Consider the following 15,224-nt stretch of genomic DNA (forward strand, 5'->3'; position numbering starts at 1 on the left):
TGGGTACTAAACTTGCATCGCATGTAGGCACTGAGATGTTAGGGCTTGTCTGCATTTGCTTGTGATGTTTTTAATACATTTCCACGAATTCTTTAATATTTCTCCCATCAAAAGGAGACGGAGTCAGCAATTCCACTGCTGGGTATATATCCAAAAACCAAAAAAGTAAATCAAAAAGTTCCACGCACCCCAATGTTCATAGCGGCATTATCTACAATTGGCAAGACATGGAAGCAACCTAAGTGTCCATCAACAGATGACGGATAAAGACGATGTGAGATAGATATATACATATATATATAATGGAATATTACTCAGCCATGAAAAAGAATTAAAATTTGCCATCTGCAGCAACATAGATGGACTTGGAAAGCATTACGCTAAGTGAGATAAGTCAGAGAAAGACAAACGCTGTGTGGTGTCCCTTATATGTGGAATCTAAAACTAAAACAAACCGGTGAGTACAAGAAAAAAGAAGCAGACTCACAGAGACAGAGAACAAACTAGTGGTTACCGGTGGGGGGGGGAGGGGCAAGACAGGGGGAGGGAAATAAGAGGTGCAAACTATTTGGTACAAAATAAGCTACAAGGATATATGGTACAACGTGGGGAGTATAGCCAATATTTTACAGTAACTGTACATGGAGCATAACCTTTAAAAATTGTGAATCACTATACTGTACACCTGTACCTTACATAATATTGTACAGCAAGCATACTTCAATTGTTTAAAAAAGGAGGTGGAGTCTATTCCCACCTCCTCTCAAATGTGGGCAGTCCTAGCAGTTCATTCTAACTGACAGGATGCAGCAGCAGTGCCACGGCATGGCTTCTGGGCTTAGGCTAGAAAAGGCACTTCAGGGTCTGCTTGGGTCTCTCCCAGGGCATGTGCCCTTGGGCTCCATCCGCCATGTTGTGAGGAAGCCCAAGCCACGGAGACGCAACCTGGAGGTCCAGCCATACGTGGAGTGAGTGAGTCTCCCCACCAAACAGCCTTCGAGCTACCCCAGCGGAAGCCGAGTGGAGCAGAGATGAGCGCTCCCACGTTAGAGATTCAGGAGCAAAATTAAAGTTTTCTTTACTACACCAAGTACGGAGAAGTCATTTCTAACGCAGCAGTAGAGAAACCAGAACATCACCGTAATCAACACACCCCTCTAGCTGGCTTTACCCCTTTTAGGAGGGTTTTTCAAGTGCACATTTGAAAATGCGAAGGGTGGTTGGGACCATCACAGCCACTAGAGGACGCTGCTGCTGCATTTAGTGGAATTATAAGGCTTCTAAGTAAATGTCCTACAACATGTGGGAAAATCCCGCAAGGTGAAGGTTAGCTGCTCCAAATGCGGAGTGCCGTCCCGTTGAGAAACACCAAATCCACCTCATTCGTTGGTTGTTTGGAGCTGGAATGGGCTACTGAAAAGTGCATCTCCTGGACTTGGAAACTGGACCGAGGGCCCTTGTCTCTCCATTTTCTGGCCACAGGAGACATGGAGCCCTTTATCTGCTCCCCTCTGTGCTCTCACCAACACCTGCCTTCTCCCTTTTTCTCCCAAGCCACATGCATTGTTCTTTTTATTCTTCAAACAGACCTAATACATACACGATCCTGTTCTCCCCTCTGCCTGGTGGACTCTTCGCTGGGAAGGGCAAATGGGGACAAGCTTTCTTGGTCTCCCTCCCCTTACTGAGACCTCAGCTCAGAGGCTCTCTCCTCTCTGTAGTCCTCCCCAGTCGCAAGGAGCCCTACTCCCACTCACCATCACGTCACCTTGTTTAATTTCCCACGTGGCATTAATCACTCTGTGACATTATCTGGTTTCAGCTGTTTACTTGTTCACTACCTGTCCAGCTCCCCTACTCCAGCCCCGACTGGATTTTGAGCTCCATGAGAGCTGCCTTTGGGACTGATTTCTTTCCTGCCCATCCCCCAGCGCCTGGCACGTGGCAAAGGCTCAGCAAATATTTGTTGAATGAATGAGAGATGTGTACATTTCTCTGCACCCAAGTTTCTTCTTCAGTTAACTTGGAATAATATTTCTGACCTCCTGGCACTGTATAAAAACAATAGGGGTTATAATAACCATGGCTTAAATTTGTAGATTTAAATGCGCTATTTGGACTTCCCTGGTGGCGCAGTGGTTAAGACTTCACACTCCCAATGCAGGGGGCCCGGGTTAGATCCCTGGTCAGGGAATTAGATCCCACACGCATGACGCAACTAAGGAGCCCGCCTGCTGCAACTAAGACCCAGCGCAACTAAACAAATGCACTATTGCCTGTAAAAATCTTGCACAAATTAGGCACTTGTGAACGCTAGTTCCCCGACACTGGCTGGTCCTTGCCCGGCATCAGGATTTTTGTTGTTGTTTTGTCATTTCTCTGAGAGAAGCCAGTGCCTGCTGCAGCCTTTTCACCTAATTATTTCATCTTCTTCCCAGTTCATTTAAAGCCACCTGAATAGCAAGGGCTGGCCTCGTGGGCAGTCTCCCCTCACCATCCCCTCCTGTTTATGGGGAATTCGGCCAGCCTCACTCTCCCAGGTTCCAAATCCACAAAAGAACCCTTCAGCACATCTCTTGTTGCTGTTTTCACTCTCCACATACTTCAACAAAATATTTACTCTCTCCTTCCAGGAGTGATTGGAAAAAAAATTCTGAAGGTTGATCCAGCGTCTGCTGCTTCCAGAGAGTCAATATTTAGGTAACACGAAAGCAAAACAAAAGTAACCCATCAACAATGCACCCGCTGCCCTGGAGAGAAGATGGAGGGGGCAGTGGGGAACTTCCCTCTGCTGGACTTGAAAACAGCCCGTCGCGAGGAGAGGCAGGCCGCTGGCAGGGCCTTCAAGCTCTGAGGCAGCCCAGGCCTTGCAGTCAAGGTTCTCATCTAATGTTGGGTCTTTCTAACCTAAAATAGGATCAGGGCGAAGATCCGGTTCCAAAGAAAGACGGTGGAAGGATGCTGATGATGTGCATATCTGTGTCATGCTTTCCTAGAATTCTTTCCCCCCTTTGCCAGGAGAAGGCGCTGTTTTCGTCTGTGGACCCACCTCTGCCCTGTGCTTTGTAGGGACCACCTCTACCCTCCTCCTCCCTTCACGGGGCGCAGCGTGGTGTCCACGCTTAAGGCAGCCAGCACGTGGCCTTGCCCTGATTTCTGGGCTTGGTTCGGGGGTAAGCCTGCAGTCTGAGTGCATCTCATGCCACTGGATCTCACAACCCTTGCAGGAGCAGCTGAACCCTTGTAGTTCACTCTCCCTGCTGCCCTTGGGGCTGGGAGGGTGTGAAGAGCTGAGCTGCCATCTTGCCAACACTTAGAGCATGAGAAAGGTCACAGAAAACGCCGTGTGAACCTCAAACCTTGAGTGGATCCAGGTTTTGTGGGGCCTGAATGGAAGGAGCAATAGAGGGAAAATCTAGAAACGAAATGAGAGTTGCCACATCACTCAATGGCAACGCAACCTTATCTGGATCTTGACTGAAACAAACTGTAAAAATGAATATGTACATAAAACATTAAGGAGCCCACTGGAAATCTGAGTAGCGACTGGGTCTTTTATGATGTGATGGAGCTACTGTTCCTTTAGGTATGATCATGGTATTGGGCAGTTTTTAACAGCTCTGATCTTTTAGAGATACATATAAGATTTTTATGGACACCATGACATACGTAATGTCTGGGATTTGCTACAAAATAATACATGTATGAAGGAGGTAGTTGAGGTTATAAAATGAAACAAGAGTAACCATAAAATGATTATTGTTGACTCTGGGTGTGGAATACACGGGGTTTTATGCTTGACATTTTCCATACTAAAGAGTTTGCACAATTATAGTTCTTTAAATGTTCTCTTCCCGAGGTAGAGCTGCTTCACTGTGAAGTGTGCCTTTTCTGTTAGATCAAATAACTGCACTTCTCCATTAATCCCTTACTTTCCTTCATATGTTCTAACAGTGAACCAAAAGGTATTGGCTCCACTAGCAGAAGATGAAATTCTCAACAGATAAATGATGCTGAGTTTATATCAGATGTTTTGAATAAAAATCAGTTGTTACAATACAAACAGTTCAAACTTTTTCATACAGTTCATGAAATCAAAGCGAAGTTTTTGGAAGGTGAAGATGAAATATCTGATGTGATTGTGAATGCTATTATAAACCCAGTGGAAAGTTCAACATTGAAGAGAAAATAGTTACTTGTTTTCATAGGAATAATATGAATACAAATTTCAGTGTAGTACAAAATCATGATTAAAAAAAAAAAGCAATAGAAGTAACCTAAATGTCCATCGACAGATGAATGGATAAAGAAGACGTGGTACAGGGAATTGCCTGGAGGTCCAGTGGTTAGGACTCAGTGCTTTCACTGGCGGGGCCCAGGTTTGATCCCTGGTCGGGGAACTAAGATCCCGCAAGCCACACAATGTGACCAAAAAAAAAGATGTGGTATATATATATATATAATATCACTCAGCCATAAAAAAAGAATGGAATAATCCCATTTACAGCAACATGGATGGACCTACAGACTATCGTTAATAAGTGAAGTAAATCAGACCGAGAGAGACAAATATTATATGAGATCACTTATATGTAGAATCTAAAAAATGACACTAGTCAACTTATTTCAAAACATAGACTCACAGACGTAGTTATGGTTACCAAAGGGAAAGGGGGGAGATAAATTAGGAGTTTGGGATTAACATACACACACCACTTTATATAAAATAAACAAGGACCAACTGTATAGCACAGGGAACTATATTCAATATCTTGGTTTTTTCGTTTGGTTCTTTTTTTTGGTGGGGGGAGCGGGCATGCACCACGAGTCTTGTGGGATGTTAGTTCCCCGACCAGGGATCGAACCTGCGCCCTTGGCAGTGAGACCATGGAGTCCTAACCACTGGACCGCCAGGAAATTCCCTCAGTATCTTGTAATAATCTATAAGGGAAAAGAATCTGAAAAAGAATATAGAGGTATGTACAACTGACTCACTTCATTGTGCAACTGAAACTAACACAACATTGGAAGTCAACTTGACTTCAATTTTTTTAAAGGGGGGAGAAAAGCAGTAGTGTACGAAATTTTAAAACCTTGGGAAGCAGAACGTGATGTGATGACAGTACATACACAATCCATAATCGTGTGCAATCCGGTTGCGGAATCTACCAAGACAGGCAAAAGCCGCGGCAGGCAGCCTATTAAGTAGACCCCGACGCCCTCCGTTAATTCTCTTCCCTGGGGTGTGGGCTGCGTGGAGAGACTTCACCTAACTGACGGAATGGAGCAAAAGTGCCTCTTACAGGAAGAGTCTGGCTTCCACTTCCCACAGTCTGTTTCCCTATCTCTGCTCCATCTCTTTTCTGGGAGAAGCGAGCTGCCAGGTTGAGACACCCTACGGAGAAGCCAGGTGGCGAACATCTGAGGTCCCGCCAAGAGCTGCACAAGTGAGCTTAGAATTGGGTCACCCCCACCCCCCGTCCAACCCTGAGATGACGGTGGTCCCGGCCGACACCTTGATTTCCACCTTACGAGAGGACCCAGCTGAGCTCTGCCTGGATCGAAACTGTCTGGTAACAACTGTGTGTCGTTTTGAACGGCCAGGTTTGGGGGGTAATCTGTGTCACAGCCCTAGATAACTACTACAAAGCTCTAGATGTAAACGTTTAGCTGTATTTCTACACATTCAGAGTCAGCGGACCTCAAAGTGTTCCTGGGACGTGAGCTGAGTGTGAACAACTCACCGAAGCAGGACACACGGTCTGTTCCGGGCCACTATTTCATCCGATGTTAGGATGTCTGAGTCTTTGGAGAACTGCTTTATAAATTCACCTGCCTGTCCAACAATGGCCTTGAAGTGTTTTGTAAAAATCTGAGATTCTGTTCAAAACCAGACGCAGCTCTGTAATCAGGGTATTCAAACAACAGGAGCATCACAAACTCTAGCTTTTAAAGCCTTTGGCAAATTGCAGTCACGGGGCGGGGGGGGGGGGGAAGCTGGGAAGCAGGAAGACAAAGTTTATCCCTATGCAGGCACGTGATTAGCAGAGCAAATTAAACCATAAGGGTGCAACCCCACGGGCGAGATTTGATTTTGAAACATCAGAGGATGGTGCTTTGAAATATCCTGACCTGGAAGAAGAATCTTGTGATAGAGTTCCTCTATATAATTAGAGAAATTGATATTCTGTGTCAGAATGGAGTAAAATTGAGAAAGCCTGCAATTTTGCAGGATCTAAATGTGGTGAAATATTAAAAGAAACCTTAAGGAGAGGTCATTTATTTGATAGGTTTTGTGCTGTAAAAATATTTGTCAAAGAAAGGTCTTCTGAAGGAAGGAGAGAAGGACATGGTCTGTGAAAATATTTGGGCTGAATATTTTATTATTAATTGCAATATTTAACATCTTAGTTTTTTAAAAAAAAAAAAACCCTTTATGTAGCAGCTTTGGTTCTGAGCTTATATTAGATAGATTATATTAAGAAAAATTTTTTCTTCTTTAGAAAAATAACTGGGGCATAGTATTAAGGACACACATGACTAAGAAATGAATGAAAGGATGTGAATATGTACTGTGATGGTTAATGTCCTGTGTCAGCTGGACTGGGCTTCCCAGATACCTAGTTAAACACTGTTTCTGGGTGTGCCTGTGAGGGTGTTTCTGGAAGAGATTAACATTTGAATTGGTGAATTGAATAAGGCAGATGGTTCTCTCCAGTGTGGGTGGGCATCACCCAATCCACAGAGGGCCTGAATAGAACAAAAACGCAGAAGAAGGGAGAATTCTCTCTCTCTCTCCCTCTCACTTTCCCCCTCTCTCCCCCCCTCCCTCTCTCTGCCTGACTGCTGACCTGGAACATCCATTTTCTCCTGCCCTCAGAATGGGACTTACACCATCTGTTCTCCTGGTCCCCAGGCCTTTGAAATTGGACTGAATCACACCACCAGCTTTCCCGGGTCTCCAGATTACAGATGGCAAATCATGGGACTTCTCAGCTTCCATAATCACATAAGCCAATTCCCCGCAATCAATCAGTCAATCGCTGGTTGTTTCTCTGGAGAACCTCATCAATACAGGCACCAAGAATAACTAGCCTGCTTCTGTTATCCGTAAGTTAATATAAACATTTATACAAAATGTAGTAATATACATTTTTACAATTAATGTAAAGAAGTTAACGTTTTTCCTGTCATGTACACAGACATCTGTTGTGTATGTTTTAGGAAGTGGTGTAGTTTTGAAAGTAATTTTTGAATAGATTTTAAAGGTCCATCAATATAATAAAGCCAATTTTTCAGTCCCTAAAAATATTTTTTTTTTTTTTTTTTTTTTTGCGGTACGTGGGCCTCTCACTGTTGTGGCCTCTCCCGCTGCGGAGCACAGGCTCCGGACGCGCAGGCCCAGTGGCCATGGCTCACGGGCCCAGCCGCTCCGCGGCATGTGGGATCTTCCCGGACCGGGGCACGAACCCACGTCCCCTGCATCGGCAGGCGAACTCTCAACCACTGCGCCACCAGGGAAGCCCCCTAAAAATACTTTTAAAAGTAGAGTGCTCGTTATGGTTTTTTTTGTTTGTTTTTTTGGGCTGCGTTGGGTCTTTGTTGCTGCACGCGGGCTTTCTCTAGTTGTGGCGAGCGGGGGCTACTCTTCATTGCGGTGCGCGGGCTTCTCATTGCGGTGGCTTCTCTTGTTGCGGAGCACAGGCCCTAGGTGTGCAGGCTTCAGTAGTGGCAGCAAGCAGTCTCCGTAGTTGTGGCTCGAGGGCTTCAGTAGTTGTGGCTCGTGGGCTCTAGGGCACAGGCTCAGTAGTTGCGGTGCACGGGCTTAGTTGCTCCGCGGCATGTGGGATCTTCCCGGACCAGGGCTCGAACCCGTGTCCCCAGCATTGGCAGATGGATTCTTAACCACTGCGCCACCAGGGAAGTCCTGTTAATTATGTTTAAAGCCCTCACTCCCAAAGGTGTCTTGGTTTGGATGATACGTCGTTCCGTCATCCTTCTTGGGGAGAGGCATGGAAATGTCCTCTCTAGAAACAGGAGCCATGGGGAGTACGCATCCTCCCTGTCGGGTGGCTTCATTGGCTCATGGAATACATTATTTCCTAGACTCTTTCCACCTTCTGAGATTCCTCTGGTGGTGCTGCCTTCATCAGCAATGCACTGTTTCTCCCTTTTCCCATTAAATATCTGATGATTGACGTGCTATAAGGCAGGGTCCCCAACCCTGGTGCCAAAAAGGTTAGGGACCGCTGCTTTAAGGCCAAAATGTGGGATGTGCAGCACGGAGGGTACTCGGGATGATTTATGGTGTGCGGGGCAGGGCATTAGAGTAACCTCATATGCATCACGCTAGAAACACTCCCGTTTCAATTCTCCTTCGTGCTTCCTGGATTCCACCCTTCACCCTTAGAACTTCTTCTCTATCCAGTGAACGGAGCGATTCTTAGATCTCAGCGATTCACGGACCTCACTTAGATCATATCACTCACCTGCTCAAAGCTCCCCGATGGCCCCCTGGCTCACTCAGAAAGACATTCCAGGTCCTAAATCCCTGCTCCATAAAGTCCTGCCCCCACCTCTCTGCTTCAGCCACACTGGCCCATGGTAGTTCTTTCCAGCCTGCAAATAACTAACAGCTCCAGGAGCTGGCAGTGCCATCATTGGGAGCACCAAAGATAGGGTGGTTAGGGGCTTCCCTGGTGGCGCGGTGGTTGAGAGTCCGCCTGCCGATGCAGAGGACGCGGGTTCGTGCCCCTGTCCGGGAGGATCCCACGTGCCACAGAGCGGCTGGGCCCGTAAGCCATGGCTGCTGAGCCTGCGCGTCCGGAGCCTGTGCTCTGCAACGGGAGAGGCCACAACAGTGAGAGGCCCGTGTACCGCAAAAAAAAAAAAAAAAAGATAAGGTGGTTAGAATGCATGTGTTCTCACCTCTTCCTTCCCCCTTGCTATGGCTTCCCTGGGGGTGTAGTCTATCTTCTCCACCCCTGACACTGGGCTCAGCCACAGGATGGCTTTTGGCCAACTTGACCCTGGGGGTCTGTTTGTTGCCCGGCATTATCACAGCGATAGCTAACTAATACAGACAGTACATAAGATATGGACATCACTTGTCCATTCACTGCCCCAATTAAGTATGTACTGAGCACCGACTCTGTGCCCAGGATGCAGCACAGAAGAAAGCAAGATCTTCTGGTGCTTACGTTCCAAGGGTGAAGACAGAAAACACCATGGAAAAGCAAATGCGTCTCAGGTGATAATAAATGGTGTGATGAAGTGAAGGGAGCTGCAGGGATAGGAAGTGACGAGGGTGTCCACAGAACCAGCAGGGAAGCCCACTCTGATGGGGAGACATTTGGTTGAAGACCCATACATGTGTATCTGGGCAAAGCATTCCCAGAGGGAACAGCCAGCACGGAGGCTCGGGGATGGGAGTGAGCTTGGAGTGTCCCAGGAGCAGCAGGAAACCCGACGTGGCTGGAGAGGGGGGCAAGGGGCAGGGGTGGTGGAGGGCAACGAGGCCAGAGGCAGATGACACAGAGCCCTGGCAGGAGGCCAGGTAAGGATCTGGGGTTACGCTGTGAGTGACGAGATCTGACGGAGATTTTAAAAGAATCACCCTGTGGGGTCCATGGAGAATGGACTCTGGGCACCAGGGTGGAGCCAGGAGAGCAGAGTAGGAGCCCGGGGGTGGGGTGGCTGGGCCAGGACAGTGACTGTGGGAGTGGGGATGGTTGCAGAGTAGGAGCCCGGGGGTGGGGGGGCTGGGCCAGGACAGCGACTGGGGGAGCGGGGATGGCTGGAGCTGGGGCGTGTTTTGCACACGATGGGATTCGATGATGGAGATCATGTGGGCTGTGAGAGGAATGAGAGCGCACACACAGCACCTGCCGTGTGCCCGACGCTGCTCTGGTGCCCTCAGTCCCAGTGACCCCAGGAGGTGGGCGCTCTGTCATCTCAGGCGACTTGCCCAAATGCGGTTTAGCAAGTGGCAGCGTGGGACCCGAACTTCAGTGGTCCAGCTCCAAACTTTCAGCCTTTGTGCTATCGTGCTCCTCAAGAGGAAATTTGGGAGGTTCAAGTCCCCCAGGAGAGAAGTGACTGGTCTGCAGGATAAGACAGGAGGGCGATGCCCGGGGCCGTGACAAACTGGTCCCTTGAGCTCCATGCTGCTGGCCAGCTGTGGGGCACGGGGGACAGAGGGAGAGACAGAATCCAAAGGCTTCTCAGAAGGGACAACTGTGGACGGAGTCTTAGAGGTCGATCGGGTGCTCACCAAATAGAAAAGGGAGGACACCCCGCCCCCGCCAATTCCGCCACCAGAGAGACACATGGGTAGGGGTTCTGTCCCAGCCTGTTTGTAGGCAGCTCCATCCACTATTGTAAAACACTGGGACAACCCAAATGCCACTAGCCGGAGTCTGGATAAAGAAATCCTGGCAAATTCATATACACGAATACTAAGTATACTGTAGAGCACAGGGAACTATATTCAATACCTTGCAATAACCTATCATGAAAAGAAGCTGAAAAAGAATATGTACATATATGTATAACTGAATCACTTTGCTGTACGTTAGAAACACACACTGTAAATCAACTATACTTCAATTTAAAAAAAAGGGGGGGGGAAGAATACTAAGTAGAGTGAAAATGAATGAACAGCTGCATCAACAAAGCTGGATCTCATATGTGAACTACTGAAGCATGTCGTCGAAGGATACATTCGGTGAGTCCGTTTATGCAAAACTTAAATGCATTCGAAAGTAAAAAGCAACGTCTAGGGACACATACACACACCGTAAAGTGATGCAGACCAGAGAGAGCGATAAATACAGAATTTACAGTGGGAGAGGACCAGGGAGGGGGTGTGGGCACACAGCCGCTCTGAGGGCTTTGGTAAAATGCTATTTACTTCACTGGACGGTGGGTACATGGGGGCTTATTTGGTTCTTCTTTCTAGGCTAGCTATGTTTTGTATGTTATTTCTTAAGTATAGAATTTTGTATAGTTTGTATAATTAAAAGGGGAGGGGCCTTCCATGTAAAAGGAAACGTGCACGCAAAGTTTCGGAACCCAAGGGGCGTGAGTCATTGGAGAACTGGGTAACATCGCCTGAGACATGGAACCAGCGCGCAGCCCCACCCTGTCTTCACGCCTTCCCTTCCTTTACGGGCTCCTCTCCAAGCCCCTCCCACCAGATTCAGAAGGAGTGATTTTCATCTGCTCTCCTGCCCCGGCTCCAAGCATGGCTCCTGGAGAAGCTGGTGGGAGGGAGCCAGAGGCTAAAGCTGACCCGGGTGTGTGTGATTGTCTACGTGTGCACGTGTGTGCATGCATGCACGAGTATATACATGCGTGTGCATACGCGCTCGCATGTGTGTCGCGTGTGTGACGGTGCACGTGTGCACGCATACATGAGTTGGGTGCATGTGTGTGAGCTTGTGTATTTGTGTGCGTGTATGTATGGCTGCATACATGTGTGTATTCGTTCATGAACGTGTACATGTGTGTGCATGCATGAGTATACACGTGTGTGTCGTGTGTGTGTGTGTGAAGAGAGAGTCGCTAAGCTCTGCCACTGGCACGTCCTCCTCTCGATGCAGAATCTGGAGACAAAGGGGGCCTTTATTTCACAGGCTCCCACAGCTGACACTGCCAGGCCTGCTGTTGGGAGCTGAGGACCAAACACCCCCCGCCCCCCAGGGGGAGCGAGGCCGCCAGTTCGCGCAGCAGCTGGACCGTCTCCGGGGAGATGTCTGAGCAGGGCCTGGCATGGCTTGGCTGCCACGAGGCCGCCCGGCAGACACCGTTCTCACAAGCCCTGGAATGAAGCGTGCAGAGGAGCCTCACCGAGAGCCCCCGGCTCGCCACTGCCACAGTCCCGATGGTTGGAAACTGGAGTTTGAAGGAAGCATGAATCGGAGGTGTGGGGCCACGGCTGAGCTTGCAGACTGACGGCGTGAGACGACATTGACCCAGACGCTGAGAAAGGCGCTGCGTCCTCAATCCTCCCTGGGCCCCGCAAGCAGCCTCGGCGGGGACCGGCACTGTCGACGCCGCCCCAGCTCCGGCCCATTGCCCTGTTTTATTGACAGGCAACTGTGTGTAGCTGCGTTCCTGGAATGTGATGGTTCCTTTTCATTGTTGGTGCATGGCCGTGGTTTGCCGTTCCAGGCAATGATATCATTTCCTCTTACAATAAATCCTGTGATGACCACACTCCCCTCCCCTCTTCTGTCCCCTGGGAGTTTGCCCTCCAGTCCAGCGTTTCTCTACAGCAGTCAAAGAAGGCGCATTTAAACCCCCATGCCTCCGTTGCTCTCTGCCCTTGCCAAAAAAAGTGATCAAGGAAAAAACATATATTAAATAGTACCCAGTGTCGTGGGCTGGATTGTGGCCTCCAGAAAGATGAGCCCAAGTCCTCCCCGCTAGGACCTGAGAATGTGACCTTATTTGGAAACAGGGTCTTTGCAGATGCACTCAAGTTCAGATGAGGCCTTACTGGATTAGGGTGGGCAAATGTTTCCTGGGCCGAGCCTCTGTGTCGTGTCATTTTAATTAAAAGACCTCATTTAGTTCTGATGACAACTTGTGAGCTGGATAAGAGGTTCAGTTTGAGGAGATTTTGCTTAGAGAGTAAGATAAAGCAATCCAGGCAAGGCTATATCTACTAATAAAATGGATGAAGTCTTCTGTAGAGTATTGACTGCTGAGGGCCTTGAACTTGGATGAAGGGCTGAAGTCCTGAAAGAGTCCGAACAGGTAGAACAGATAACAGAATAGGTAATACGCATCGGTTAGTTACCTAAATTTGTTTCCCTTCCTGTGGAGGCCGTCTCCCAGACTTTCCTTGGGAAGCCACACTCCCCCAGTCTTCATTTGTCTGGTTTGGGGGAGCTGAGTCTGACCCGTCTCCAGGGTGGCATGAGACCCAGTCCTGGGCAATCATAGTATTGCACCGTCCTGGCCGTGGTGATGGGCATGCGTCTGTAATCCTGCCAGTAGAGCCAATGAGATCAACTCCAAGATTTTCAGTGGAACTTTTGGTAAACAGAAACCGTATTTTCATGGGACTTAGAGCTGGTAGAATGAAAGCATATAGCTCCTAGGGATCAGGAGCTCTAGCAGTCTTGTGGGGAAAGACAGAGAGTGAAGCCCACACAGACAAAACCATATTCAAAAGATGGGAAATGTAGGAGTCCTGAAAATATAATGTGAGCTGCTGGATCCAGCCATACCTGAAATCCATACCTGGGCTTTTCACTTATTTAAACCAATTAATTCTGTCACTCATAACTTCATGACAGTAATATATTTCTCCAGGACTGAACCTTTGCAGGATAATAGGCAACATGAGTCAGATTACTTCTTACCAAGGACAAAAAAGTAAGACCGGGCTTCCCTGGTGGCAAAGTGCTTGAGAGTCCACCTGCCGATGCAGGGGACGTGGGTTCGTGCCCCGGTTCAGGAAGATCCCACATGCCACGGAGCAGCTGGGCCCGTGAGCCATGGCCGCTGAGCCTGCGCGTCCGGAGCCTGTGCTCCGCAAAGGGAGAGGCCACAGCAGTGAGAGGCCCGCGTACCGCAAAAAAAAAAAAGTAAGACCGCATAGAATCTGCCTCTTGGATGGACTTTCCCTCTCCAGGAGGTAAGAGCGATCTGGGCTAAGGAGTGTGAGACGCAATGGCTTTACTTCATTAGGATGATATAAGTTGCCGCAATATGAATTGCCTGCCGCAAATTCATCCAGGGGTTGTGTTCCAACCTGCGACCCACCGTTATGAAGGTTCTGAGAACAGGGGTGTGAAGAGTCTATTTTTCACGCGGATGAACTCTTCAAGAAAGGCAGTTTTGTTTCATTTTGGCCATAATGAACCGTAATAGTCACTCTCTGCTGACTACTGAATTCTCTCACATCAAGGGCCAGAAACGTAGAGCTTGCCTGACCCAGGCAGGTGATGTAAATGCGTTAACCAGCTTGGCCGAAGGTGTATGTGTGCCCCTCACCCCGCCCCTTGGAGAGGCAGGTACTGTGACAAATCAAAAAGACATCCCTTCCCAAGGACGCGTCTCCGGCGTACGCCCCAGGGACTGGAATCCGTCTTGACCTATTTTCAGAAGTACGGATTTTTAAAAATATAAAATCTGCTCCTTTTCCAGTGTTGGGTGTAGTGGTCTGAAGAGTATTCCCCCCAGAATTCACATCTACTTAGAACTACAGAATGGGACCTTATTTGGACATAGGGTCTTTGAAGATGGAAGTAAGGTAAGGATGGAGATGAGCTCACACTGAATCAGGGTGGCCCTAAATCCAATGAGTGTCCTTGTAAGAGACGGAAAAGGACACACAGAGACACACAAGAGAAGGCCCTTGGAAGACAGACGCAGAGACGAGTGATGCAGCCACGAGCCAAAGAAAGCCAACAGCCCCCACGAGCTGGAAGAGGCAGGAGGGATCCTCCCCTGGAGTCTCTGGAAGAAATGTGGCCCTGTGGACACCTTGATGCCGGACTGGTAGCTTCCAGAACAGTGAGAGCATTAATTCCACTTGATTTAAGCCGCAGAGTTTGTAGCAATCTGTTACAGCGGCCCCAGGAAACTGATATACTGGGTGAATTTTTTAAAATACTCAGGACCTGGACCCATTCCAAGCTCCCTCCAGCCCTCAGCGAGGACCACGTCCACAAGGCCAGCAAGCGGATCTGGACACGCAGCTCTAGGAACCTGTAGGGGTAAAACACTGGTCCCTCGAGAACCTCTTTCTTTAGGAAGTGTTTTCGCAGCTGGACGAGGAGAGGACACGCACACGAACACTCCAGGGAGGGCTCCATTCCTTGTCCCTGGGCACCTTCCATCTTGGGAAACGTCCAAATGCAGGTAAGAGGAGTTTGTCTACTCCGGTGCCCTCGAGTGCAGGCTCTCGGCTTCTTCACTTGTGGGAGTCCCCTCGGTCCCCGAGATGCCTTCCTGGAAGACTCCCGGGCTAGCTGGCACTGTCTCACAAGTGCCCAGGATACTCCTTCCCGTTTCAAAACCCTCCCAGCCCCACTGAGCGGGCCAGGGGGCTTCCAGCTTGTTGCCCTGGGGTTCTCATTCATTCATTCATTCATTTTGGCTGTGCCGGGTCTTAGTTGCGGCATGCTGGATCTTTAGTTGCGGCATGCTAACTCTGAGTTGCGGCACACCTGCAGGATCTAGTTCCCAGACCAGGGATCGAACCCGGG

At 48.7% G+C, this 15,224-nt stretch overlaps 1 protein-coding gene across 9 annotated transcripts in view; it reads right to left on the bottom strand.

The window, feature by feature from the left end:
- Positions 1 to 15,224, bottom strand: part of SLC15A4 (solute carrier family 15 member 4) — a 118,955-nt gene that overhangs the window by 66,911 nt on the left and 36,820 nt on the right. The window contains exon 8 of one of the 9 annotated variants that reach the window (XM_049697917.1): positions 9,740 to 12,744. The exons of the other annotated variants lie outside the window; for them this stretch is intronic. Within the exon in view, the coding sequence (XP_049553874.1) occupies positions 12,671 to 12,744 (74 nt within the window). The 3' untranslated portion in view covers positions 9,740 to 12,670. Of the gene's footprint in view, positions 1 to 9,739; positions 12,745 to 15,224 lie in introns of those variants that run through there. 9 annotated transcript variants of the gene reach the window in all.

Source organism: Orcinus orca, chromosome 15 (assembly GCF_937001465.1).
Source record: "Orcinus orca chromosome 15, mOrcOrc1.1, whole genome shotgun sequence".
Taxonomy (NCBI): Eukaryota; Metazoa; Chordata; class Mammalia; order Artiodactyla; family Delphinidae; genus Orcinus; species Orcinus orca.